The sequence below is a fragment of the Calonectris borealis genome, chromosome 4 (genome assembly GCF_964195595.1).
Source record: "Calonectris borealis chromosome 4, bCalBor7.hap1.2, whole genome shotgun sequence".
Classification (NCBI taxonomy): Eukaryota; Metazoa; Chordata; class Aves; order Procellariiformes; family Procellariidae; genus Calonectris; species Calonectris borealis.
In genome coordinates this window covers 9,947,618-9,972,526 of record NC_134315.1, presented here as the reverse complement: position 1 = coordinate 9,972,526, position 24,909 = coordinate 9,947,618, and the positions used below count along the sequence as shown (strand labels likewise).

General features: G+C 41.6%; 1 protein-coding gene across 5 annotated transcripts in view; it reads left to right on the top strand.

Moving 5' to 3' along the window:
- MXD4 (MAX dimerization protein 4) overlaps positions 1-24,909 on the top strand; it is a 39,469-nt gene extending 14,560 nt beyond the window's left edge. For 4 of the 5 annotated variants that reach the window (XM_075148573.1, XM_075148572.1, XM_075148571.1 and 1 more), the window contains 3 exons: positions 18,078-18,192; positions 21,267-21,426; positions 22,435-24,909. In XM_075148573.1, coding sequence (XP_075004674.1) covers positions 18,078-18,192; positions 21,267-21,426; positions 22,435-22,583 — 424 coding nt within the window. In that variant the 3' untranslated portion in view covers positions 22,584-24,909. The other variant, XM_075148576.1, reaches the window with a different exon arrangement.

The following is a 24,909-nucleotide window of genomic DNA, read 5'->3' as shown; positions in this document are numbered from 1 at the left end:
ATCGCCAGATCCCGTCCCAGGTCCCTAGGCGTAGGTTTGACAAAAGCGGGCGAGCTGAGCCGGGTGGAGGTAAAAACCAGGCATTGCTGTTGGGAGAGGTGTGCTCTAAGGGCATCTCCCTGCTTTCCTATGGAAGTTCTCCGAGAAGGAGACGTTTACAAATCCTTAGCTTAATCATTGGGTGTTGGGTGGGTCAGGGAGCAGTTCTCTCTTGTTCAGGTCTCGCTAGTTTGTATTGCAGTGAGCTGAGACTGCTGTGGAGATGGCCTGGGTCAGCTCAGTGGGACAGCCCTGAATTTTTAGAAGTGCAAGACCAGGATGGGGAATACATGAGACAAAGTGACTTGCAAAACCTTTTAGTAGAAGAAAACAAACCTTTCCTTTTTCCCAAATGAGCCTAATGTATGCATTGTTTATGGTGCTGATCAGGCGGAGACTGAAAGTGTTCCTGTGCGTGCAGAAGGCAGTGCAGTCCTGAGTTTTGGGTAGTGCTTTGTGTATTCTTTAAACCTAAAATCTTGCCAGAAAAAAGGTTGTTGTAGTGCATCATCATGTGTATGAAGTAGATATCGCTATATAAATGCAGGTTTTGATGAAAAATACATATATTTTTGATGGGAGCATTATGACGTACAATATTAGCTGATAAAGTAAATAGAGTAGGTGCCTCTGAAGTTAAGTTCTAATAGTCAGGTTTCTTATGAAAGAAGGGCAGATGAACTTGCCACGTGCACAGTTACATTCATTGGTACATTACGTTCACCCGCAAGGGTAACTTGGAGTTTAAATTTTGTATAAGCTGAAAGAGTGCGTAGATGGATGTCTTAAAATTCTGTCTGTGCTTCTTCATGTTACTAAATTGCAGGTTAATGAAAAGCATGTAACTGCCCGTTGCTGATAAACTTGGAAGTTTTGAAACAGAACTGAAAGGTCATTGAAATAACAGCATACCAAAACAATGCTTAATGTTTATTTTTATTATGGGCTGCCTTTTGAAAATCGCAAATTACCATTGCAGTTAGTACTGTTATGCAGCATAAAGATATAACTGCGTTGATCCGTCATGTTGAATGGCTATGGTGCAGCCACAGCTGAGGAAATCCCCTAACTATCTGCTGGAGGTAAAATACTTCCAGGGAAGGATCACCCAGTGTGTGTCTCGCTGCTGTGCTTCCATCATGAGTTTAAGCCAGCCCGGTTGCACGCTGCTGCTCTGGGTCCTGCTTGCTGCCGGCACAGGAGGGAGGGCAGAAGCTTGCTTCTTCAGCCCGTTCATTTTCCTGACCCAGCTCACTGTCACAGGCACACCCAAACGCCAGCACAGGGAGAGGGTGGGATTGCTTCTTTGAGTGGCAGTATTAATTTACAGTACAGAATAGTACAGTTCACTTCTTTGTCCGTTTAATATTTCTCCTAAGCATCCAGTTTTGGCCGCTATTGCCTGGAGAGTGCTGCACTGAATGGGTCTTACTGACCTGGTACAGATCTCGTTGTTATAATGGGTCTATAAAAACTGCTGCCATTTCTAGGTCATGTCCAGATTATACATAAACCATCTAGATAATGTGGCTGCTACATTAGTGGTGGGAACCACCTCGTCTTACTAGCAGAACTTAACCTCCGTATTATATCTGTTTCTTCTGGTTTCTCATCAAGTTAGGAACTTTTTACACCATCTGGCTGGTGTGAAGTGGTTATTGCAATTCAAATGAACTGCAGTAAACATACCTTTGCATTGCTTAAGCAAGGTAAGGTCTTAAGAGTCTGACTTGCCTTTGTGAGAAGACAGCTACCGTGGTTTAGGCATCAGCCCCCCACCCAGCTATGACTGCCTTTCTGAGGACGCCAGCCGCAGTGGTCAGGTGAATGGGGTTGCCACAGCCAGTGCAAGGCTGAATCTCAGCTCAAACCCCCTTTTACCTGTCATTTAACCTCAGGTTTCCAACAGAGGAGCAAAGTATATAGTGGTGTTTGTATCCTAAATTGCTGTAATAAGTTTTTTTGTGAAGCTTGTTTAGCAAAGTGTATAAAGAAGTGGACCCACAGAACTGAAAATTTAATCCTATGCTTTTGTTGAAATGTCCCATGTTTTTGAGTCTGATGAATCCATGGAATTAAAGAAATAAGAAGGTTTAAAGCTTTGCACTGAAATGCTCTTCTTTCCTCACCTTTTCCCCACTTCTAGGCAGTCAGCAGGACCTGTGGCTTGTCCTGTACTCCATGCTGCAATAGCTTCTATAAATGCCCATGCACTGAACTGCTGTCTTTTCAGTGCACACAGCAGCTCACCTGACGATGCACTCTCAACAAAAGTGTCTTCCCACCCAGACTGCTGGTTTGGAAAGGAGGGATCTGTGAGGCAGAGGAAGCTTGGAAGTTGATTTGCTGGGGAAGTTACATTCAAGGTGTCAGAGAGGTACACATCCTCGTGCTTTGGACAAAGCTTTTATTTGGCAGTGAAAATGGACTAAAACACAGTCTTGACTAAATTGTGATGTCCTTTTTCCTGCTGAAGGCGGCTTTGAACTGCGGGGCCTAAGTGCAGTCTTGGGTCTGGGCTCCAGTAAGCCGTGTGCTTCCCGGCCAGCCAAACAGCCAGCAGAAAGCAGATGGGCGAGAAACCAAGTGCATGCGTTTTTTCCACTTGAATTTGTTCATCCCTCTCTTCAAACATAAGTCCATTGTGTGTCGGCCTCTAATGGACTATGTGAAAGGTGGTTTATGTTCTCAGCATCTGCTAATTGACCTGGCCAATTCTTACCCGCTGTGGTAGAAAGAGTGGGCTGGTCTTGTACAAAATGGAGATAGATGGGCCAGACTTCCAGGTACTTTCAGGACTGTACAGACAACACCTAGGTGCTGATTCCCTGCGAAAAGGGGAAGAGATGCCTGGTGGTGACTACTCTTTTCACTGGAGGAGAAAAAGATTTGTTGAATTAGGTATTAAAAAAAAAAAATGTTTTTCTTTTAAGCTTGCCCACATCTGGGCAAGTGAGCTGGAACTTGATTTTTTTTTTTTTTTTAAAGGTATTTAGGCAGCTACTGGGCTTTAAGAAGCTGGCCTCTGAAACGAGTCTTATGTAACACGATGGGAATCCTTGGCTGAATCCCAACCAGTCAAGTCTGTGGAAACCCACAGGCGAAAACTGGGTCTACAGAAGTGGTACCTGCCATGGTTTGAAGAGGTGGCAATTGCACCTGAAAGTCAGCAGTGTGGCTCCAGCTGTTTAAGGCAAGGTTGGCTCTGCTCTCAGGATTCACACCAAATCTGCAGGAGGCTGGATTATTTTCCCCAAGTACGTCATGAACACAAAATTTGGATGACCCAGTGTCCTCGGTTGGAGTAGACACTAAGGGAGCAACCTAGGCTGGAGGAGGTGGCTATATTCTGTGGGTTGCTTGTCCTGTCCCCTCCTCTCCCTGCCTCCATGCTGTATTGGCACTTCTGGCTCTATTTTCAGTGCTCCTTTCCGTGGGCTGCTTACCCCGTTTGAGTATTGGATATACCGTGGCCTGGTCCCAAATTCAAAATGTCTCTTTCTGGATGGAACGATGTGTACTTTCCTGTTACAGCTCATGCTGCTTTCCCCTCGTGGTCTCTGTCGGCGGACACCTGTGCTTAGATTTACTACACAGAATTCCTTTGAAGGTCAAGTAATTTTTAATCTGTTTTTTTCCCCTTGGTACACACGGGGGTTTAGCATGCGGCACGCTGTGGGCCCAATTCTGCACCCACTTTCAGGGGATTTCAGTAGGAGCTGTGCATGCCTGCCTGCAAGCTGAACCCCACATCGCATCCGGGCAGCTACAGAGGATGCAGTTAAAGTTCCAGAAACTGTACTGAGCATGAACATTTAGCCAGCAGATCATAAATCTGAAAAAGCATAATGCTGTTCCTTCACAGCAGTTTAATTTGGGCCTTTTTTGAAAAAAAAAAAAACCAACAAAACCCCCAAAAAACCCCAAATAAAAACTCTATGCATGTGATCCAGTAAAAATTGACTTTTCTTGTCCTAAAGAACTGTGCAATTCACAAGAATGGGTAAGATATTCCTTCCTCCCGCCCCCCATTTTTGGAAGGAGAAGGTTGTTTTGGGACCTTATAGAATGCTGTGTTTTGAGATGGAAACTGAAACGTGTATACTGAGCTATGTACGCATCCTGCTAGAATAGAGCAGAGTGACAGGATTTGTCAAAGGCTGTCAAGTGGCTAATATTGTTTAGTTTATGTAACACATCTTTTTTTCTGTACAAATTAGCGTAACTAATTGTGTAGTGCCTGGAGATTGGTGTAGCTGATACAGAAGAGGTGTGCGCTTGGATGTATGTACATGAGGTCATCTGTTGCAATGCTTCTAACTTGAATACTAATAACTAGTTACAGGCTACATGCCCTACATTAAGAAAGCCTATATTAGGTTCTACCTTATAGCAAGAAAGCGGAGGATTCGGGGAACAGTCAAAGACTACATCTGAATGTGGTAAAACGTCTCTAAAAAGTTGGAGAACTACTTGCAAGTCCTCTCCTCCCGACTGCCACCTTGGGATTAATGCCTAACAAATTTATCTGCTTTTCTTTCATTGATGTTTCAATTTAGGTAACTAAATGAAGATACAAGGTGCTAAATAAGGGGCCTGCCTGGCATGTAATTGCTGCCAGAACTCAGCAGCTCCTATTGAAGTTGGGAGTACCGTTGGGAGTTTGCTAATACCGGCTGCACAGACACTGTGTGTCTTACATACCACATTAGCTGGTATTTACAAAACATAAAGGTAGCAAACCCTGTAATTCCCCAAGAAAGCTAACTTAATCCCAATTGGTAAGTGCTGTTGTGTTGACTGCTGAAATGAACAGCATGGGTGGAGCAAATAATTTCTGCTAGGGAAATTTGGGAGCTTGTTGTGTGTGTTTGGCTAGAAGCAGTTACTGGGTCTGTGTGCTAACAGGTATTTGAAATAGTCAGGTGTCTTGGTTCCCACTGCCTGACTTTACATACTCACATGGCAAGTGGGTCCAAACTTCTGGCTCTTCCTTCCATTGTCAGATAACCTCAGGACACTGCACTTGCGAAATCTGGGCTGAGTTTTGTGGGGAGGAAAGAAGAAGAAGAAGGAGGAAAGGGGTGAGAGTTTGAAAAGCTATTCCATACCTTATCATCCCCAAATGGATCATTTTCAGATTCTGCTCAACTGCACTCTGTTTGGCACAGAGACAACCAGGTTTGTACTGTTCAATGGAAAGGGAAATAGGATGGAAATTAAATTATAAACAAGGCACTATCTGTGCTGTGGCAGCTAAATCTAAACTTTGAGGCAGGACTGTCAGATATCTGCAAATCTCCACTGTCCCGTGATGCCAGATTTTGTCACTGTTTGGGGGAGAAATATTACATAGGTGTTGCTCAGCTTTTAATTCATATGAAAGTAAAAGTACCCATTGTAGCCTTGGAAGAGACCATCTTTAATTACAGTCAGTGCATTTAATCCTTCCCCTAAATTTGTTTATATATACACCTCACATTGTCTTTTCTATCCACCTCTAATTACAAGATTTCAATGACGAAGTTGGAGACATATAGCGAGACATTTGGGGATGTGTATTCTTAATTACTTCGGGGTGATTTCTTCTTTTGCTTTGGTATTCTCACTTGGGGTCTGAACCGGCCTTAGGCTGGCTGGAACAGGCACCTTGCTGTTGTCCCCGGGCACCCCAACTGTCTTGTTGGAGGACATCTCAAATATCCACAGCAGTAAAAGACAGCAACACCCACCACCTCCTTTCCCCCAAAAGCCAATTAACTTCATTCGTGCATGCTCCAGCTGCCACCATTAGCTACTCCCTCTAAGATGGCCACAAGGCTTTGGTAGGTACAGGTGCTGAGGAAGTATTAGCAAAAGCAAAAACAGAAGTAAGCCATAGCACTGAACATCCCTTTCTGATACTTAATTTCCCAGTCAGAGCTTACAACTTCCTACCTTTGAGACCAAGAAAGCGATTGTTTAGGTGCTGAACTGGAGATAGAGTTGCCTTAACTCTGACTAGGCTTTAAAACTGCAGCGTGAATTGCTGTTGTTTCTTTTGGTGCCTCGTGCACGTGGGAGTGTGGAGTCCCTACAGCTTTTGTCAGGCTAGTTGAATTGGACGCTTGGTATTTATTTGGCAATTGGATATAGAGGTACAATAAAACCACAGTCACAGGTATCCACTATTGCGGATATTAATGCCTCACACTCTTCATTTAACTTGATGCAGGAAAAGGCTGCTTAATTCCGGCTGTCTGCCATCCTAAGGCCTCATGCTTAGTGTGTGACAGCAATGCATGTTTTTCATTTAGCTAAAATAATTCAGCTTGACTTGCCTCTCCTTTAATTTGGCATCATACGGAGGTGTAAAAAAAAAAAAAAAATCTTGAACACATTTCTCCCCTCATTTGACATACGTATAAAATAACTATAAAGTAACTAGGTCTATAGGGAGGTTTAAAATGAAGCAGGAGAAGCTTGCTAGGCCTCGTACCGTGCTCTCTTCACTTAGTGCTGTGCTACAGCTCAACTTCTCTAGGCTTCTCTAAGCATCGTAGTGACATCCCCCCACTTTTTTTTTTTTTAAGATCCTTCCTGTTGGCAACTGTCCTGAGACACGATGTTCTTGCTTAGCATTTTGATGTGGGGAAACAGTCTGATAATTAAAGCCGGTTTCAAGCCATGAGCTGATTTGTAAGCAGTGACTTGCTCTGGAGTGTTGTCAGTCGACAAACGTGTAGCTTGTGTGCGCAGAGCCACGCTGCACCTCGTCCCTTAAGCGCCACGTGAGAGGGACATATACACTCCCCGGAGCCATTTGTGGGGGAGACTAACTGCATCCTCTTCAACCACCTTTTGGTGAATGGTTGATTTGTGGAAAATTATAGTTATCATCCTGTTCTCCTCTGCGTGTAAGCCCAGTGCAAACCTGTTGTTGTTATGCAGCTTTTCCTTGTTTAAATAAATGCAATTCTCTTTGACCTATGCTCAGCAGTCCTCCATAAATTACTTCCAAGAGTACCGTGAAAGGTGGCAACTGAAAACACACCTATTGCAGAACTGCAGACCGATGTCATGGGTTTGGATTTGCTGTGCAGATTTGCTTTGTGGTGTTCCACCGCTAGTGAGGACCAAAGTGTTACCGCACTCGTATAAATGGTGGCGAGTCCTAATCCACTCTTGGGGTTTCAATGGGGAGCGTGTGTGGGTACGTGTGTACCTCCATGTAACTTCAAGTGGGAATTAAAACTGCGTGATACCAGAATGGCATGATCTTGCAGTGGCACTTTTCTTATCTAATTGGGTCTGTCACTATTCTGAGGTAACAGACAAAATTAAAATCTTAAGTCTCCCTGTAGTGTAATCTAAGAAACTTGAGTGCCAGTAAGACAGATGGGTTTGAGAGGTCTAATTTAGGAGGACTACTAAGTTGCAATGTGTGCATTTTAATGTGCGAAACAAATGGGTGGAAGGCTGGATGAATGAAGTATTAAATAAGTTTAGTAAAAGCATGGCTGATTATTTTTTTGTGGACTCTGTTTTCAAGTGTGTACAAAGGTATTTCCATCACTCGTGTATTTCCCCACAAGGTACTGTTGTTCATCTGCCTGTATTAGGGAAGTACTCTGTGATGCTGAGCTCGTGGTACTAGGCAATAATTCTCTTGCCACTGCTTAAAAGCGTTTGAGAGGTAAATGTTAAAAGATAATCAGTAGGTAACAGGGCTAAAAATAGAAGACACCTGAAACAGAAATTCCTTTTCTATAGGTGTAATAATTGTTCATATTTGTCTGACATTGACTTTGAAGGTTTAAAATACAGAAAACTGTTCTTTATAGATGAGCACAACCTGAAGGCTGCAATGCTAAAATATAGGTTGGAATCTGTTTTTTTTTTTTCAGAGGAAAAGAAATCCATACAAGGGCAAAAACTTACTGCAGGGGATTTCAACTGCTTCCATAATGTTTGATTTCTGTTGCGTCACATTCTTGCATGGTCAGAGATTTTATTGCCTCTGGTCAAAGGATGGAGAATCCTACACATGTAAATTTGAGATGGTCACCATCCAGGAAAGACAAATGGTATCCAGCTGCCATTAAGTTTGCTTGTGATGCTTTTGGGAATCTCTGTATAGCTTGTAAATTCCTATTGACATTTCCCATGAAGCACATCTCAAATTTTTGCATGTTGCTGTTATTTCTCTCCAAGACCCAAGACAATGCAGGGCTGTTAAACCTTTCATGGCTGCTCTTCCAATAAGAGCAGCTTAAGACAGTGGGATGGCTGAAGGCTGGGAGGACAAGCCTGGCTGCAGGGAGGAGCCTGGAAAAAAACAAGGAGAGGAGAGGAGGGTGGTTAGGTGTCAGTCCTGCAGCTGTTAATACTGTGGAGCCTGAGGCTACGGTTCCCCAGCAGTTAAAACCGATACCAGTCAGAGCTGCTGGTGTCCCACCTGCCCCAGAGTCCTTGCTGACATGGTCCTGCCCGTGCGTTGCCTTGCACAAGTGCTCCTCTGAGCGCCTGCCACGAGCCCATGAAGGAAAAGGACTGGTTGGAAACCGACCACTGTATTTTGGTTTTGTTGTCTTGCTGGGTTGGTCTGCAGGCAGTGTAGGCACGTGGATGAGCATGCGGTGGGGTGGCACCAGCGGGGGGGATGCCTGTGTCACACCTCGCAGACGTCTCTGACAGCTCGTGCTCACTCTCTGCGGCAGGAGGAGAACTTGAGTGGGAGAAGGCTGAGGAACAGTAGGGCAACAGGCACTAGCTGTGCCACAGGGCTTTTATTTCTCCTGCTGGCCAAAGTCAAACGTGGCTCTGGGACCCTCATCAGTCTGTGTGTCTGCTTCTGCTGTCAGATACTCTCCTGCAGGGACAGCATGTGGGTGGTCTGGCCAGCCACCAGCTGCTGAGGCTCTGGTCAGGTGTCTCATGCTGGCGTTGTCCACGTTGCTTTACAGGGTCATTCCAGCCCAAAGTGAGCCTCAGGAGTTGCTGTCATTTGCTCGTCTTACCTACTGCCCCTGTCTTACAGCAGTACATGGGGCCACCACAGCTCACCCTCCGGTGGGAACCGGAGCGCAAGGAGCATGGAAGTTGGCTTGTAGGCATTTTGAGAGATGAAGGAGTGTTGAGGTAGTGCTTGTAATTTAGGACAGGCAGCTGTCATTGCACTCAGCAGGGAGCTACTGGAGGGATGGGGAAAGGAGGGAGGGGGGAAGAGGGCAACATGGGCAGCAAGGTCTGCCAGACATCCCCTCTCTTGGGAGTCAGCAGCTTCCCTCTCGCAGACCAGCCCATATTCACCTGTCCCCGGCTTGCATCTCAGCTAGCTTTCTGCATGCTGCTGCCAAGAGGCTTAGCTGGCCAGAAATGCATACATTTGTGGCACTGCAGATACTTCCCTTAACTTATGATTACTGAAAGATGTAGGAATAAGTTCTGGTTTCATGCATATGTTTTAAAACGTGAACAAGCCGCAACTTTTGGAAGGTAAAAAGGCAAAGCTAAAGTGTGGAGTCTTGGCTCAGCAAGTGGGCTGAAGTGGCACTAAGTGAAAGTAAATAAAATGCACTGTGAATGCTGCAGTGTGTATTTATATATAGTGAAATAGAGAACTTAAATATTTTTCAGAGTGATAAAATGCACAGAACATTGAAATGGTAAGCTGTGTAACAGGCAGCAGAGGTTTTCTTCTGTCTTCCTTAGCATTAGGAGCAGCACCAGGCATTTCTGAGCAGTATTCATATGAAAACTTGCAGATGACTAAGTTCATAGTAGCACTGACTCTTTGAAAGCTAGTGATGATAAGATACTTGCAGCCATTGCCTTCATAGGCAATTGATGTCTTGTGTTTGGATACTTCAGAGGTACCCCAAGACCACCAGCTACCTGGCTGCTAAAGCTATCTGGCTGGTTTCAATTTAGCAAAACAGATGCACAAAAATATTCAGCACAGTGAAAATGCACATAGGCGATGAAACTCCTAGTTAATACTAAAGTAAATAAAGCAGGCGGTTGCACTGATTGTAGGGCTGTTGCTTTTAATTCACTAACAATCACTGCAGTTAGGCACTTGCAGCTTTTTTTGCCTGTTAGTTGCCACAGTGCCTTCCCGGGCTTTGCTGCTGAATTTAGTTGCAGAGGCCTCTATGAGGTGTTAGACAGGGGCAAAAAATGCCATGTGGAACAAACCTTGGATGAATCTTCACTTGCAGCACAAACTTCAGGATTTTGTTCTTAATGTGGGAAAAAAAATGGCATCTATTGCAGAACGCAGGTGTTTGGCTTAACTTTTCTTGGATAATAAGAGGTTTGCTGTAAGGGTGCTACTGAATTTTCAGGTTTTGACTCTGAGGCACTCAGCTGTGAGCAAGCATTTCACACATCTCATAGCAATCAGCACACTGGGTGCCTTGCTATGGTACAGTGCTTTAATACTAAGAGGTTTTCTTTCCTTTTCACTAAAGCAAATTTGTTCTGTAGTTGAAATAGATTGTGCAGCTTGTGTATGAGCTAGAGCCTCTTTTGAGAAAAAAAAAGTATTTGAGGTATCCTTTGTAGAGTAGAAAGTATTGAAAATGTTTCTGACTGAAATAAATATGAAAGAGACAGGATTTTATACTTCAGTGGAGGGTTGTTATCTTCCGTTGTATTTAATATTTTGCTGAAGATATGCTAAATTCTGTCTGGACCATTAATAAATGGGTTTCTTTAGAACCATTTTTATATGATTTCTTAAGATGGAAGTTTATATATAATCTCTTTAAATGCCTTTGTAAACAAATGTGTTTTAATTAGTACAGGATCATCTTTGCTAGTTTATAAAAAGTATTGTAGAGCTGTAAATATATCATTCCTGACACTTTAAGAAAAGTGTTAGTTTAAGGAGGAGTGAGGCAAGTATGCTTCAGTACCAGCTTCTACTAAGCAGAGTGGGGTATATAATTACAGGTTTACCTACATTATATGTATGGCCATGATATCCAGGAATATACAAAATAATATGAATACATTTAATTTTCAGTACCATTAAAGCCATTTGCAGCAAAATTCTGTCATCACTCAAGAGTGTGACTGTGCACAAAATAAAAAGAGCTTAGGAGATCTTGACTTGCTGTGTCAAGCCCTACTAGGAAGGGCTTGATGTTGGAATCAGAAGGCAGGCAGAGTTCCTCTCTCTGGTTTTACCTTGGTGGCAGGTGAATCCTGAAGTCACAGTGGGGAAGTTTTTACTGCTGGTCTGCATTTCTTAAAAATTTTGAAATAATGTAAGTTTATGAATAATGATGCTGTCTGTGTCTGTTCATCCTGACTAGTGCATGTCAGAAAGGATCCTGAGCTGCTGTGTTTGCTGATTCTCTCTAAAACTTGAGTGCTCCCTGTACGAAGGTATTTGCATTTCATAAATAAAACTGTGAAGAGTCTTCCTGTAAAAACACGAGCGTCTTACAATTGCACTTAGCTCACTTCTGTATTTTATGCTGAATTTCATGTCTGGCAGGGAGATAGAATCACCTTTCTTTAGGGAGAAAACACAACCATTAGTTCACCACAGGGGTCTCTGACCCAGAGTTGTGGGCTCAGCCCAGACCACTTTGGTTCACAATGCACTTGGAGAACACTTGACTCCAGAAGTGAATTTTTGGTGCAGAGGTTCTTCTCTGACTTTACCCTATGTACGTTAAGCCAGATTACATCGTCATTATGCAACAATGAAAAATTTAGTAACTGCTCTATATTTAAACTTCTGTGTATTAACTTCATTGCACAGCATCAGGACCAGGATAAGTTTGACTTGGAAAAAAATGTGAAACATGAGAGAAGGAATCTGAAATGCTTTGGTAACTCTGTCCAGTTTGTAATACGTCTTCTTCTAGAGTAATTTCAAATAGGTTTATATTCTTTGAAGTGGGTGTCTTGTTTGTGTTAAATGTGTACTGAATTTGCCTTGCGATAGGGTCTGAGGCTGTCTGTTTTTTGGACTGAAATGGTTAATGTACAGAAATGACAAATTTTTAATTTCTGCATCTATTTTGTATATATCTGTTGTTCTCACTAGTGCGGCTTGTAATGATTGCATTTTCAATGTCATTTGAGTGTTTGATCTATAGTGTCCTTTTCTTTTCAGAACATCACCAAACAAGTATATTTAGCAATTGATTTGAGAGTATGTCAACCTCCTGTACACACAGCTAGTTTAGTAGATTAAATTTGGGACATCTGAAATACAGACACATGTTCAGCCACACAAGCATTTTTAGCATTAAAGCATCTTGGAGAAAGCACAGTTAGGGCCTTCTTGTGAGGCAAGCATTGTTTCGTGCCCATACGTGCTTAGTGATGCACTATGTTGTGAGAGGGATGTTGGGCTGTGGGTGTTGAAGCCACAACACCGTGTCTAACCCAGCCAACTTCGGCTGGAGCCAGCATGAAGGGGAATTCAGAGCATGCAGTATGGGAATATAGACATTCAGTGGCTTTTTGTCCATTTCCTAGCCTTCCAGATTCTTGCTGCCCATCAGCTGGAGATGCTGCAGCTCTAAGATGCCCCCCAGTATGGCCAAGACAGCTCCATGTCTTGACTGGGCAATCTGCTAGTAGGAGCGAGTGGGTGTGGACCAGAGCCGTTCTGGGACTTCCCACAGGATGACAAACGTTGCTGATAGAGTTGCTCCTTCCCTTTTTCAGCCAGCTTGAGAATGGGTATATGTGAGAGTCATTCTTTTAATTTGGGGACGCTGTGGACTGAGACCTTGAGGATGTGCAAGGTGAACACTGTAATGAATTTGACTTCTCTCTAGCGAGTTTTATGCTCTTGCCCACAATTGTTGAGAAACAGATGAGCATGGCCCTTTTGACCCTTTCTGCAAGTGATCTGTGGCAGTCAGCAGCGCGATGTCAACAGCAGGAACTGTTGTTATGTCTTTGGGTGCACCCTTGAGGAAATGCCTACCCCATGCTACCTACCATAAACGCATGGAAGGCTGTCGGCAGCTTTGTCTCCATGGATTGCCCAGTGAAAGCACGCGTTTCACTGTCACTGTGGCCATTTAATTTTGCTGAGGCCTGGCTAAGGCATGCCACGCTGAGGACTAAGCAGCTTGTTTTGGACGTGCACTTGCCGAAGGAAGGCTTTGCCTTTCCAGCTGGCTTTGTGTAGATTAAACGATGGATGCTGTTCCCTCCCACAAATAAGGTCTATAGACTTATACTTGTATGGTTTAGGAAACACACCTTCGCTGCTATCAGAAAACCGTGCAACTACTGCCTGAACAACTATCTGCTGTCTGACTAGCTGCAGGCCATTTCTATCTGCTGTGCTGGACCTCAAAAAGCCCTGGAGAGCCTCTGAGGAAAGACTGCAGGTGGATCGGGTCACTCCACAAACCTGCCAACACTGTATCGATCAGACTGGCACAAGTTTAAGTCACACAATTGGGGTTTTTTTTTGCTGTTAGGTGAATGGGAGCACTCTTGTGAGTCGAATGCTACAGCTTTACAAGAAATCTCTGATTTAAGTGCTTGTAGAAATGTTGATTGGCGGGACCTCTGAATGGCGATGGCTTTGTCTGGGTACATCTTGAAAAACCTCCAAGGACGGCACTTCTGTAGCTTTCTGCCAACCTGTACTCATTGTGCACCATTGCCCTAGTGGAAAATTAGTTTCCTAATGTCCATCCTGAACCTCCCAATTCACAATCATTGCCTCTTGTTATATTATTGGCCCTACTGAGAAGTATTTTGTTCCCATTGCAACTACCCATCAAGTAGTTGTAGGAATTTCTTGGAATTTTTGCAGTTTCCTTGGAATGAAGATTATCCAGTGTAAACAATAGGCTTTTTTGTTTGGTGTTTTTTTTTCCCTCTGCATCTTGGTATTCCATTTCTTGGTGTGCTAAAATGGATTTGCATCTGGGATTTCATACATATGGAGGAGCTTATTGACCATTATCGAATAGACTCATTTAGCACAGTTTTGAAATTGGTTAGAGTCAAAGATCTTAATTTACTTTTGCATGGCAGCCTTTTGTGGAGAAGTGGTGAACCATAACTTGTCTGGCCAGCATTGCTCCTGCCTTTTCATAGCCAAGCACTGCAGCAAACTGGAGTCTCCTCTGTTGAGGACTAGAATCAGTGAGTGGTCTTCAAATGAACTTCTGGTGGATATCCTCGTACTACGGGGAAATTCCTAACAACACTGTGTTGCTGCTTTGTCCCTCCAAGTTGTGGGGCTCCAGGGTTCATTTTGTTACCGGTTCTGAAATACCTGCCAGTATTGCCCCTCACAGCTTTCATGGATTCAAAACCAGTTCAAGGGAATTCCAGCTGGTACCTGTTATGTTAGTTGTCAACAAGTTACATCCTCCTTTATGGGAACGTGATGAACCACCCGACCGCTCCTGGACGTGGCCACTGCTGTGGAACGCTGACCAAGTCTGTGGGGTTAGTAATTCATTTTTATTAAGCATTAAAAGAGCTATAATGCAGATTTATAGGACCATGTTGTGAGCTCGCTTATGGGGAAACACTGAAGTGTTGAACATCTGAAACCCCTTTATCTTCTGGCAGAAAGGAAAATGTGGTAAATCAGAGACAGGTCACCCATGCGCCTCTCTCCATGCGTGGGGCTGTACCCAAAATGGGGAGCTGCATGTTGAGGATTCAGATTTTGGATGGCTTTTTTTAGATCCTTACCTTCCCTGATAAATTCAGTAGCAGTGATGAGGGGGATATTTTGGTGCATCCACATGAGGTAAGAAAAGTGCCCGCTTCTGTAGGCACCGTGTCCTGGCCTGACACCATGCTTTGTGTAGGCGAAGGTGTAACAGTCGGGTTTCAAAGCTGGGGCAGAGCATCATTACCAAACTTCAAGCACATTTCATGCACAGAGATCGTTACCCCGTTGCTCTGAGACCAGGCTGCTTTTTCTGCTTATTTTCTAGGTGGAATTTAAAGCATGAGCTGCAAAACACAAAGCCGCTCTGGCTGCGAATACCTCTGTGAGTGCCTTTCCCTCCTCCGGCGGTCACAGTCAGCCGAGGAAAAGCGAAAGCTGTCAGGTCCCTGCAGAAAAAGAGAGAAATTAGTGCTGGCAGAGTCTGTACGCGACAACTTATCTGCTGTGAAGTTTGAGTCCCCTGTTCCTGCTGGTGTGATCTGTTAACATAACATGCCTGAAATGTTTTCTTACATTCTTACAGTTTTTTCTAAGATGTGCAAAATGAAAAATGTGGGGATATTTACTCCAGTACCACAGGAATTGTGATGGGCTGGTTTTCTTTTTTTTTATGTTCACAATCTATACCATCGATTATGCTATTGTGTTATAATATATGAATTAGCCACATAAACATGCCTGCATTATGTAAAGCTTATGCTTTAAAATCTTTAATGGATTCATAGGTGCTGAGTAATGAAAGAAAAAGTCCCTTTAAAAAAAAAAAAGTGAAGTTAGAGCAGGTCTTTTAGTAAGTGTGTTTATTACATTTAGTGCTATCAATTGTTAGCGCTGAGAATACCTTAAAGCATTTTTTTTAATATTTAGCTCTTTTTAATTCTCTTATTGGTCAGTTAAAATACTCTTCTTAGCTTCAGTCCTGTGTTCTTCATGGTACTTCTGTAAAGTCTGGTTGGCAGATAACATAAAAGAATCAGTGCTTTAAAAAGACACACAGCCGTGCCCTCTGGATCTTGGTTTCTGTTAATTCCCCAGTTGATGGTAAGGAAGTGCACTAAATCCTTATTTTCTCCCTGTGGTAAGCAGACTTTCTTCAGAGAGTAATAGAGGCAGATAAGTTGAGTATGTAGTCTGGTTTCATTAACGTTTTCCAGGATTAATATTAAGTAGATCTCAGATCAACAGCTCTGTATATTCCTTATCAGACTTTTAATTACTGCAAGTGTATTGATCGTTCCATTTCAATGTATTTAACTCTCTGTTTACTACTTGGATACTATTCTTGTCCACTTCTTTGCCACATCCTCCTTTATCTTCAGTCCCCACTTTCTTGTCAGCTGTCTAAATACAGTTGCATCCAAGTTGTGCTGAGTGACGCAGATGATTGCGTGTGCGTTTAGACGCCATTTAAAAAACAAAAAGATTAATTGAATTTAGTCCCTGAAGCAAGTTTTTTTATTTAAAACACAAAACCAGCCAGGTAGCTTTTAGAGGTTACAGACACGGAAATAAAAATTTACCTGATGAGGATTTTCTGTATTAATACCAGTAGTCCCTTATTCTGGAATTTCACTATTTTAAAGATCAATGTCCCAGTTTAAATTAGCAGCCACAGGGACGCTCTGTGATCTGATGGGGCTATTTTTGTGAATACTTATCCCAGTCTTTGTCGCTGTTGTTTAAATAAAAGCATTTAGATGGGTAAGTTTAGAGCTTTATATTTAAAAACAAACCCCAGGCCTATACAAAAAAATCTGTCATCAGTTTTCTCTTGAGAATCACCTTTTCACCAATATTCCTTTTTCCCTAAGTGGCTTGAAGAAAGAATTAACAATTTTATAGAAATGCTCTTTGATTTCCTACCTAATACATTGCTGATTTATAGGCAGCCAGAACTAAGTGTGTGAGTGTGTAGTCATTACTGTACTGTATTTTAATTAGGTTTTATTTTGCTTTGGTTTTTTTCCTCATTAATTCTCAGGTTGTTTTCACATTACACTAATCATTCCAATTACACATATGTAATTTGTCATTTGGTGCATATTAAACTCTCTTCAGCTGCATTTCAAACACTGATGCTGAATTCTTGTTCTAAACTGATTGTTCAAAAGAAAGTTTGTTCTCGACTAGAAGTGTTAAATTTCCTGCAAAGTTTGTTTCCTCCGTGCAGCATCGAGCAGATTTGAAAAAGATGATTATTCATCTCACACTTGTGATCCGCTTCACTTATTACTACTGCTTTGTGGGGGATTTTGGCATGCTCCAGGTCATTGCTTTGTTCAATCTGTAACAGACTGGCAGAAAGGAAAATATTAGAGATGTTGCTCACATAAGCGCTTCCGCATCTATTTCTATCTCATCACAAAATTGAAAAGTGATTTCCTATGGATTCCTGTTCAAGAACTGTGCATCAAAACTGGGAGGGATTTTCTTTTGGATTTAACTGTAGAAACACACTCACACACTGTTGTTGGTTTGCCACTGCCTTGTTTTGGATAGTTGAAGCAACTGTTTCATGGACTATTGTATTGCCAGCTTCTTTCTCAAAGACAGACAAAATGTTTGGAAACCGAGTATCTGTCGAAATACTGCTTTGTTTATCCTCTTTTTACTGAAGGATTTAATGTCATTAGTACAGGAGAGAGAGTTGAGAGCAGCAGTAGTGATACTCACGAAGGAATAACGAGGAAAGCAGGACCCAATATGGCTGGAACTATTTTCTCTTGTGTGTTTGTAATAAAGGTTGTGCTGGCTGTACAGTGAGAGGAGGAATGTCTCCTTCTCGGGGAGACTGTGGGTCAGTAGATGGGAGGAGAAGGAGGGTCAGGACCTCCGTGTTACAATATATTGATAAACCATGGCTGGAAGCACCTCGGAGCTGTGCAGAGCTGCATGGAAGCCCTTGCCTTGTGTAGCAGGAGCGTGTCTATTGCATCAGGCAGGGCTGATGGGGGAGAGGGGACTCAGGGTCTGCAGCCTCCCTGTTCCCTCTCACAGCTCCATCTGCCTGCAAAAATGACTGGGTTGGAGTGAAGTCCCAGTTTTTATTCCTTACCCAGCCATGAATTCAGTGTGCAGCCTTGCCTGGATTTCTCAGATCTCTGAGCGTGCTCCCCCTTCGTTAAGACGGGACCAACCAGACTGAGCAAACTGCTTTGAAATATAGGTATGAAACAACTATCTGGTTGCGCCAAGCAGCATAACTGCATTTCAAGTGACCTTTCGGTCTGAAACTTTGCCAAAGGGAGGGGAAAGGAAGCCACCGTAGAATCGAGTTCTGCACAGAGATCCTGCAAACAGATGGTGTTTGCATATAGGATATGCTGTTCGGGTGCAACTTTACTACAACGCTCTCTGTTTTTAATAATTTCAGGCGGGCTAAACTCCGGCTATATTTGGAACAGCTAAAACAGCTCGTGCCTCTCGGGCCGGACAGCACCAGACACACCACTCTAAGTCTGTTGAAAAGAGCTAAGATGCATATCAAGGTAAAAACATTCATCCATATTTTTACTTCTTTTAAAGCACAGTCTTCCAGAATGTGTATCCATAGAGAGGAAACTAATTTTCACACAAAATCCATATCCATATGTCCGATCTTCTGGATATATTGGCCTGTATTAGTTGCAAGGATTTCAGTCACAGTATCAAGGTTTTGTGTTTTGCAATTTACCCTGCAGTCTCAGGTACATAAAAAACGGTCATGTTGTGATTTCTGCTTCGTTACTAATACTTTACTTTGTATTTTAAAAAAGAATATATATGTATCAAGGCTGTTCTTTGATTTATTTTTTAAGGACTGAGCAAAGTAGCATTGTACTGCACTGATTTCAATGCAAAAAGCCAGATCTATTCATGATCGAAAAAACTAATGGAGTCAAAGGAATTATAGCTACTAGTAAGCCTTATCCCCATCCCACATCTTGATAACCAGATCCTGGAGCATTTGACAATCATTTAAAAGAAACCAAAAATGAAATGCAGTCTCCTGTTAGTTGCCGCTCTCCTTGCATGTTCCTTGTGTGTAATAAGTTTAAAACAAAAACCAAAACAAAATCTCACCTGTGATCCAGCAGCAGTGCAGGCTATACATTTGCACAGGTAATTCCAAGGGAATTATTCTTCAGGCCTCCTCTCTCCAAAGACACCTTCACTCCCATTTTCACTGTTGTAGTTTTCAGGGGAATAGGGTTATGTGCAGAAATAAGACAAACAAGTATTTAAATGTAAAAGTTAAAGAACAGGTTTGTGCTGCTGTGTCCAGGACTGTAATTATTCATTTGGCATTTTTTCAGTGTTATAGGGAAACAGGTCAAGAAAAGTGTCAAGAGAGGCTGAACACTGTCAGTAATCTCGGAATATTTTGGAGAACGGCCTGCTGCTGTACAGCATTAAGATTCACTGCAGTTGCAGAAATGGGTGTAATTCATATGAAGTATTAAAGATGGATTTAAGCAAAACCATTCTTGTGAACAAGTTTACTGAGCTACTTTTTCAGCTCTTGTAAGCACATTTACTCCAGCTGGGCAACCCTTGTTTTTACCATTTGAGATTTTGGCCTCTTGTTTATAATTCAGGCTAACATGCGTGAAAGGCACTGCATGTGGTTTTTGTCTTGGGCTGCCCCCCTATCATGGGCTTATGCATACAAATTGAAAAACTGTTTTTACAAGTGGCAAGTGTGAGAGATTAGCCATGTAGTTACCATTTCAGCTGCTGATAAAAAAAGCTAGGAACAGGTTCTTTCCAAGTCCATCGTGCACAGTACCAAGTACTCATTTTCTGAAAACTGAAACTGAAGTTTAGCTTTTTTCCTAAGATTTTAACTGAACCTACCCTAACTGGGTTGCCACTTAATTGCTCCTCTTCATCAGGTCATCCTACCTCCCTGCTGCACTGCCAGAGCATGCCAATGCCTGTCTGCCATTTCTAATACAGTCATTAGTTTTGAACTTTTCACACACACCCCCCATATATTGAAACTTGCCCTGAAAGATCGGACGATTTTGAGTCTCCTGGATATGAATCACTGAGTTCATTCCTAAAATAGTGGTTAAGAGTTTGGGATTGCAGCCAGAAACATACAGGAAAAGGAAATCTGATCAATTGGGCACATTTGGTTTGTTGTGCACATGGATGTACCAACCCCTTTTCTTATTATAACATTGTGTATCCACGTATGATGCATATCTACGTAGTGTATTGCCTGGGAGGGGGCTTAACACAAGGCTGCAGAAGTTAGATTTCCTTCAGCCAGGAAACTGCCCAGTTCAATAATGTCAGTTATTTTTTCAAAGATAAATACTTTTGCTTTCAGGCTTGCATTGGAACAGCAAAATCTCTGAAATCGTTTTGGTTGTGGTTTGCTGTGCACTGTCGCACCCTGCTCTCCTCAGAAAACCAAGCATAGGTTCGTTCAGATGGTAGGGAGGAATTGTCAGCAGCTGTATTCATTCCCTGCACATCTCCTAAATCTCAGTGGTCATGTAAACACAGATCACAGAGAAATCTGGTCTTTCTTGTAAATGCTTTTGCTACTACAACCTGTAATTTACTTCATCAGTTAGATAATTTTTTAAAATAATACAAGGTGTTTTGGTTTGTGGGTCCTTCCTGCTTTTGATCCCATCATACTCATCACACTTTCTTTCCTAATTCTATAGTCAATTTTTTTAAATGGCTATCAGTGATTTGGAAGAGGGTTCAGTTGAAATCTTAAAAGATACTATTTCTGTTATTGCATTTGGACCCACAGTGCAGCGCATTTTACCAGGTGTGAAGTATTCTTTTTATTTCCAAAATTAATACTTTCTTTTATGCAAACAGAGGGGAGGTTTTAGGTAGATGTGTGGAAGGATCCTTTCACAGGCTTTTTGCTGAGAAGTTTTGGATTAATACCACTGATTTTGTAGGAGGTTATCACAGAATTATGATATTTGCTCTGCAGAAGTTCAAGGAAAAAAAATGCAAGAATAAAAAGAATTGTTAGTAAATTCCTCCCACTATATATAATTAATACTGCTTATTTTTAACGAAGCTTTTTAAATGGTAAAAATTTCCATAGCCTGCAGTAGGAGGGAGAGCATTCAGGAGGCTCGCTATGGTTCCTTTATGATGACAAGTCTCTTATTTCACCTAAAGAGGCGTTAGGTTCTGCCTGAAACCTGAGCTGCACTCTAGTTATCAAAGATGATGCCAGTTTTGCCTGACAAAATGATTTAAATATTCCCCACAACCAAAGCAACAATAATTCGGTCTTAGCTGAGGAACGTCTGCTAGTGGCAAGAGAGTCTCTGAGGGATTTTTTTCCCCCCTCTGTATCCATGTATCTTACTGTGAAACAAATTCAGTTCTGGTCTTGCCAGCTTAAATTGAACTGACCTCCATAGAATGGTTACAAAAAATTAATTTTAAAAATTCAATTTAATTTAAATTTATTTTTAAATTCATTTTTAAAAATGTAAATGGTTTTAAAATTACTGTTTACGAAAAGATGTTACATTACTTATGTTTTAACATGAGTAAAAAAATGTCGGCTTACTATCTTTTCTCTCCCTTTAAGAAATTGGAAGAACAGGACCGAAAAGCTCTAAATATTAAAGAACAATTACAGCGGGAACACCGCTACCTCAAACGCAGATTGGAGCAGCTATCCGTGCAGGGCATGGAGCGTATCCGCACTGACAGTATGGGATCAACAATATCCACTGACTCTGAACAAGGTAATTGAACAAGGGCTTCCCAAAGGGAGTTGCAGGAGCAGAAAAGAAAAGGGAAGTAGGGAAGCAAGAAAACATTATTTAGAACTAAAATCAAGCTTTCCACAAAACCCAGTCAAAATTGTTCCATTATGCGATTTGCAGAATGAAAAAATACTGCATCTTTTTTACATTATTTGAAAACCTTTCTTCTTTTTTCTAATCAGTTTTGAAGCTATTAATACTGCATGTATTTTTAAAGCTATTTATACTGCATGTATTTTTGCCAGTTTTTTTAAACAATTACGATTTACTGTTCCGGATTTTAAGTGTAATTATTGGTAAGGCTGGCATAATATTTTCTTCTTGGAAAAAAAAGATCATATTGGTCTTAATTCATTTGTGTGAATAAATCAATTCCAAATCATTTATTGTGAAATTTTAAAATATTTTCTGAGTAACGATCACCAGGTGTTCTCTACATTTGGTTCTCATTTAAGAGGGAGCTCTTCAAGCTGCCTGTCACCATTTCCTATTTTCTCACTTGAAGTTTTTCTGTGCCTGAACAGAAAAGTCGCACAGGCTGACCTTTTCAGGGCCTATGGGAGAGGAGTTGTCGGTCACGGTGCAGGTACCGGTGGGCAGATGGCTACACCACGGTCGCTACTAGCCGACACCTGTATGGGTTGGAATTGCCATGAACGGTGCTGCAGTATTGTGGCCTCTGAGGGTTTTCTTTTTTTTTTTTTAAGGTCAGTGTCTAGGCACACGTTGGAACGGTTCTGTGACAGCATTTGGTATTGATGTCATGCAGTGTATTTATGTGGATGAGGACAGAAGGGATTTTAATTCTCAGGCGGACAAGATGATCCTTTCCTCCGGAATTACTGTTCCAGTTTTTTTTTTAATTACAGAAAATGAAGTATGATTCAGGTTTCACCTGAACGTTGATTGACACAGGCGTTACTGGCCCATGATTACTTGCTACAACCGCTGCCTTTCTGAAAATGTGCCTTCTTATGTTTTCTTTAGAAGTAGACATTGAAGGAATGGAGTTTACTCCAGGTGAAATGGACAGTATTGGAAGTGCCAGTGATGCTGAAGACCACTACAGTTTGCAAAGCGGTTCGAGTGACGGAGGTTACACACATTCCCGCAGACTGAATGCCAGGCTCTCATAGTGCCTGAGTTACCCGTTCAACTCAGGACCATCTGACTGAAGCACTTATATATGAATATTCCAGAGGTGTCAACTGCCACTCTTCCGGGAAACCCCAACCACAGTACTCTGACATGGAGGTTTCTTACCCACGGTTCCCTGCACTGTAACCACAATATTAGATATTGTAAATCATGGGTTTGCTGCAGAGAACTGTGGTTAGGTACAGTTGTGACTTAAAGCTAGCTTGATGTAGCCATACTGCAAATTAAAGAAAATAAATTATGTCATTCCATTTAAGAAGTATTAAATTCAAACTGTTGGAAGCATGGCGTAAGGGAGTTTGACAGTTATTTTGATTTTTGCAGAAACCATTTCCAATATGGAAGAATAAATGGAATCCACAATGTGTTAGTGATTCAGAGATACGAAAACCTAAAACTACTTTTTGTGGTATTTTTTCATGAAAAAAACCCAAAACATTTTGAACGCTGTATAGCGGGCTCTCTAGAGTAAATTCTTTCAGCAGTTGTTGTTTGGGTGAAGCAGGCAGATAAATCTTCAAATCTCAGATGATCTTTAGAAAAGGTCATATTTACAAGTCACTACTGTACTTCAAAACGGGGGAAAAGCCAGCTCTAATAATGACTTCATGTGGGATGATCTCAACTTTCTTTTGCTTTTTTGTATTCAATATCCAACCAGCAGCAAATCATTCTATCCATGTTAACGGGAGCAGTAGAAAGCAACACTGCAATTTTAACCTGTTATCGTGGAATGGATGACATTTGAAGCATTTCAGTGGTTTTTTGGGTTGTTTTTTTCATTTCTTTGTCTGAAGAATACAGAACTCAAGTGATCCAGTTTGTGATAGTTAATCTTTCCTTGCAAGGAAATGAAATCTCTGTTTGCTTGTATTTTTCTTCTTTTCTTCTATTTACACATGTCAATACATTTTTATGGAAGGCATGGCTTAAAATTACAGTATTCAGCTAGAAGATAATTAATCTTTTTTTTTCTTTTGCACACTATAATTGTATTTTCTATTCTTAAAAAAGTGCAAAAAAATTAAAATGTATGCTGTAAAACAGCGAAGTTTATTTAGTACTCATCAAGCTGTTCAGAACATATTTACCCAAATTGTAGCAATACTATGAAGATGTATTTTAATACAACTTCTGCTTAGTGAAGTCATTAGAGCTTGGCTTGCCGGGTAAGAAAAAAATGGACCAGTCTTTGCATTATCTGTTTAAAGAAGGTCTTTTAAAAAAAAAAAAAAAGAAGAAAAAAAAAAAAGAAAAAAGAAAAAAAAAAGAAAAAAGCTATAAACACTTTTAGGGAAGTGATTTTAGCAAGTGTAGTCTATATTTCCTGTAAGAGATTTTGTATTATATTTTCCTAAATGTTCTCATTTACTTGTATAGGGAGGGGAATGGTACAGACCCAGACCAGAGTCTCAGGGACTCTTCACCTTTGTCATATTGTGCCTTGGTGACCATTTATGTATGCCTCTCCTTTTCATTGTTTAAAGGACAACTAAGCTTTGTTTCAAGACCCTCTGTTCGAATGGTCAGTTGTCCACCTTCTTACGGATGAAGCAGAGAGGTGTATTTACATCTTCACCCTCTCACAACTGATTCAGTGTGGCTTTAAGTAAAATCATAAAATTAGGTTTTGGTGCGAGGGTTAATCGTCTTTGTATAAGCCCTCCCTTGGATTCTTCAGCACCCAAATCTATATTTTGTTAGCTTATAAAGTCAGGGTCTCTGTGAGACCAGTGCTCAGTGGCTAGGGAAACACAAACGTACTGTGTAAGGCTATGGGATGTCCAAGTGTGGTGCCATTTTTAGCATTCGGATACAAGACCTCATGACAGACTGACCATAATGGTCGAAAACAAAGATTCAGTTGTTCTTTCAACATCTGACATACGTGTCCTCCCTTTGGCTCTTACAACACAGAGTAGAAATATGAATACATTTTGTGGCAGCTTACAGATCCTTGTTTGCACTCTCGCTTACTGCTTGGAACTTGCCAACAAGGAAAACGTATATGTTTAATTTACATAACCTAATGGATGGCCACCCCTACTTTGGCTCTGGGGAGGGGCCCAAGGTTATAAACTCTGGCAGCTGAATAAGAAAACAATTAACCTTTTCTGTGATGCAGGTTTTGGTATTATGTTCTATACACCTTGCATATTACTAAAATCCTCATTGTTGGGGAAAGCACACAGCAATATACTCATTGTGTGTAGCTGACAAGCAGCAGAAATTACTAGCTCCTTTGGTGCATATGTAACTAATTTCCAAATCATGGAAAAAAAAAAAAAAAAGAGTTTACTTTAA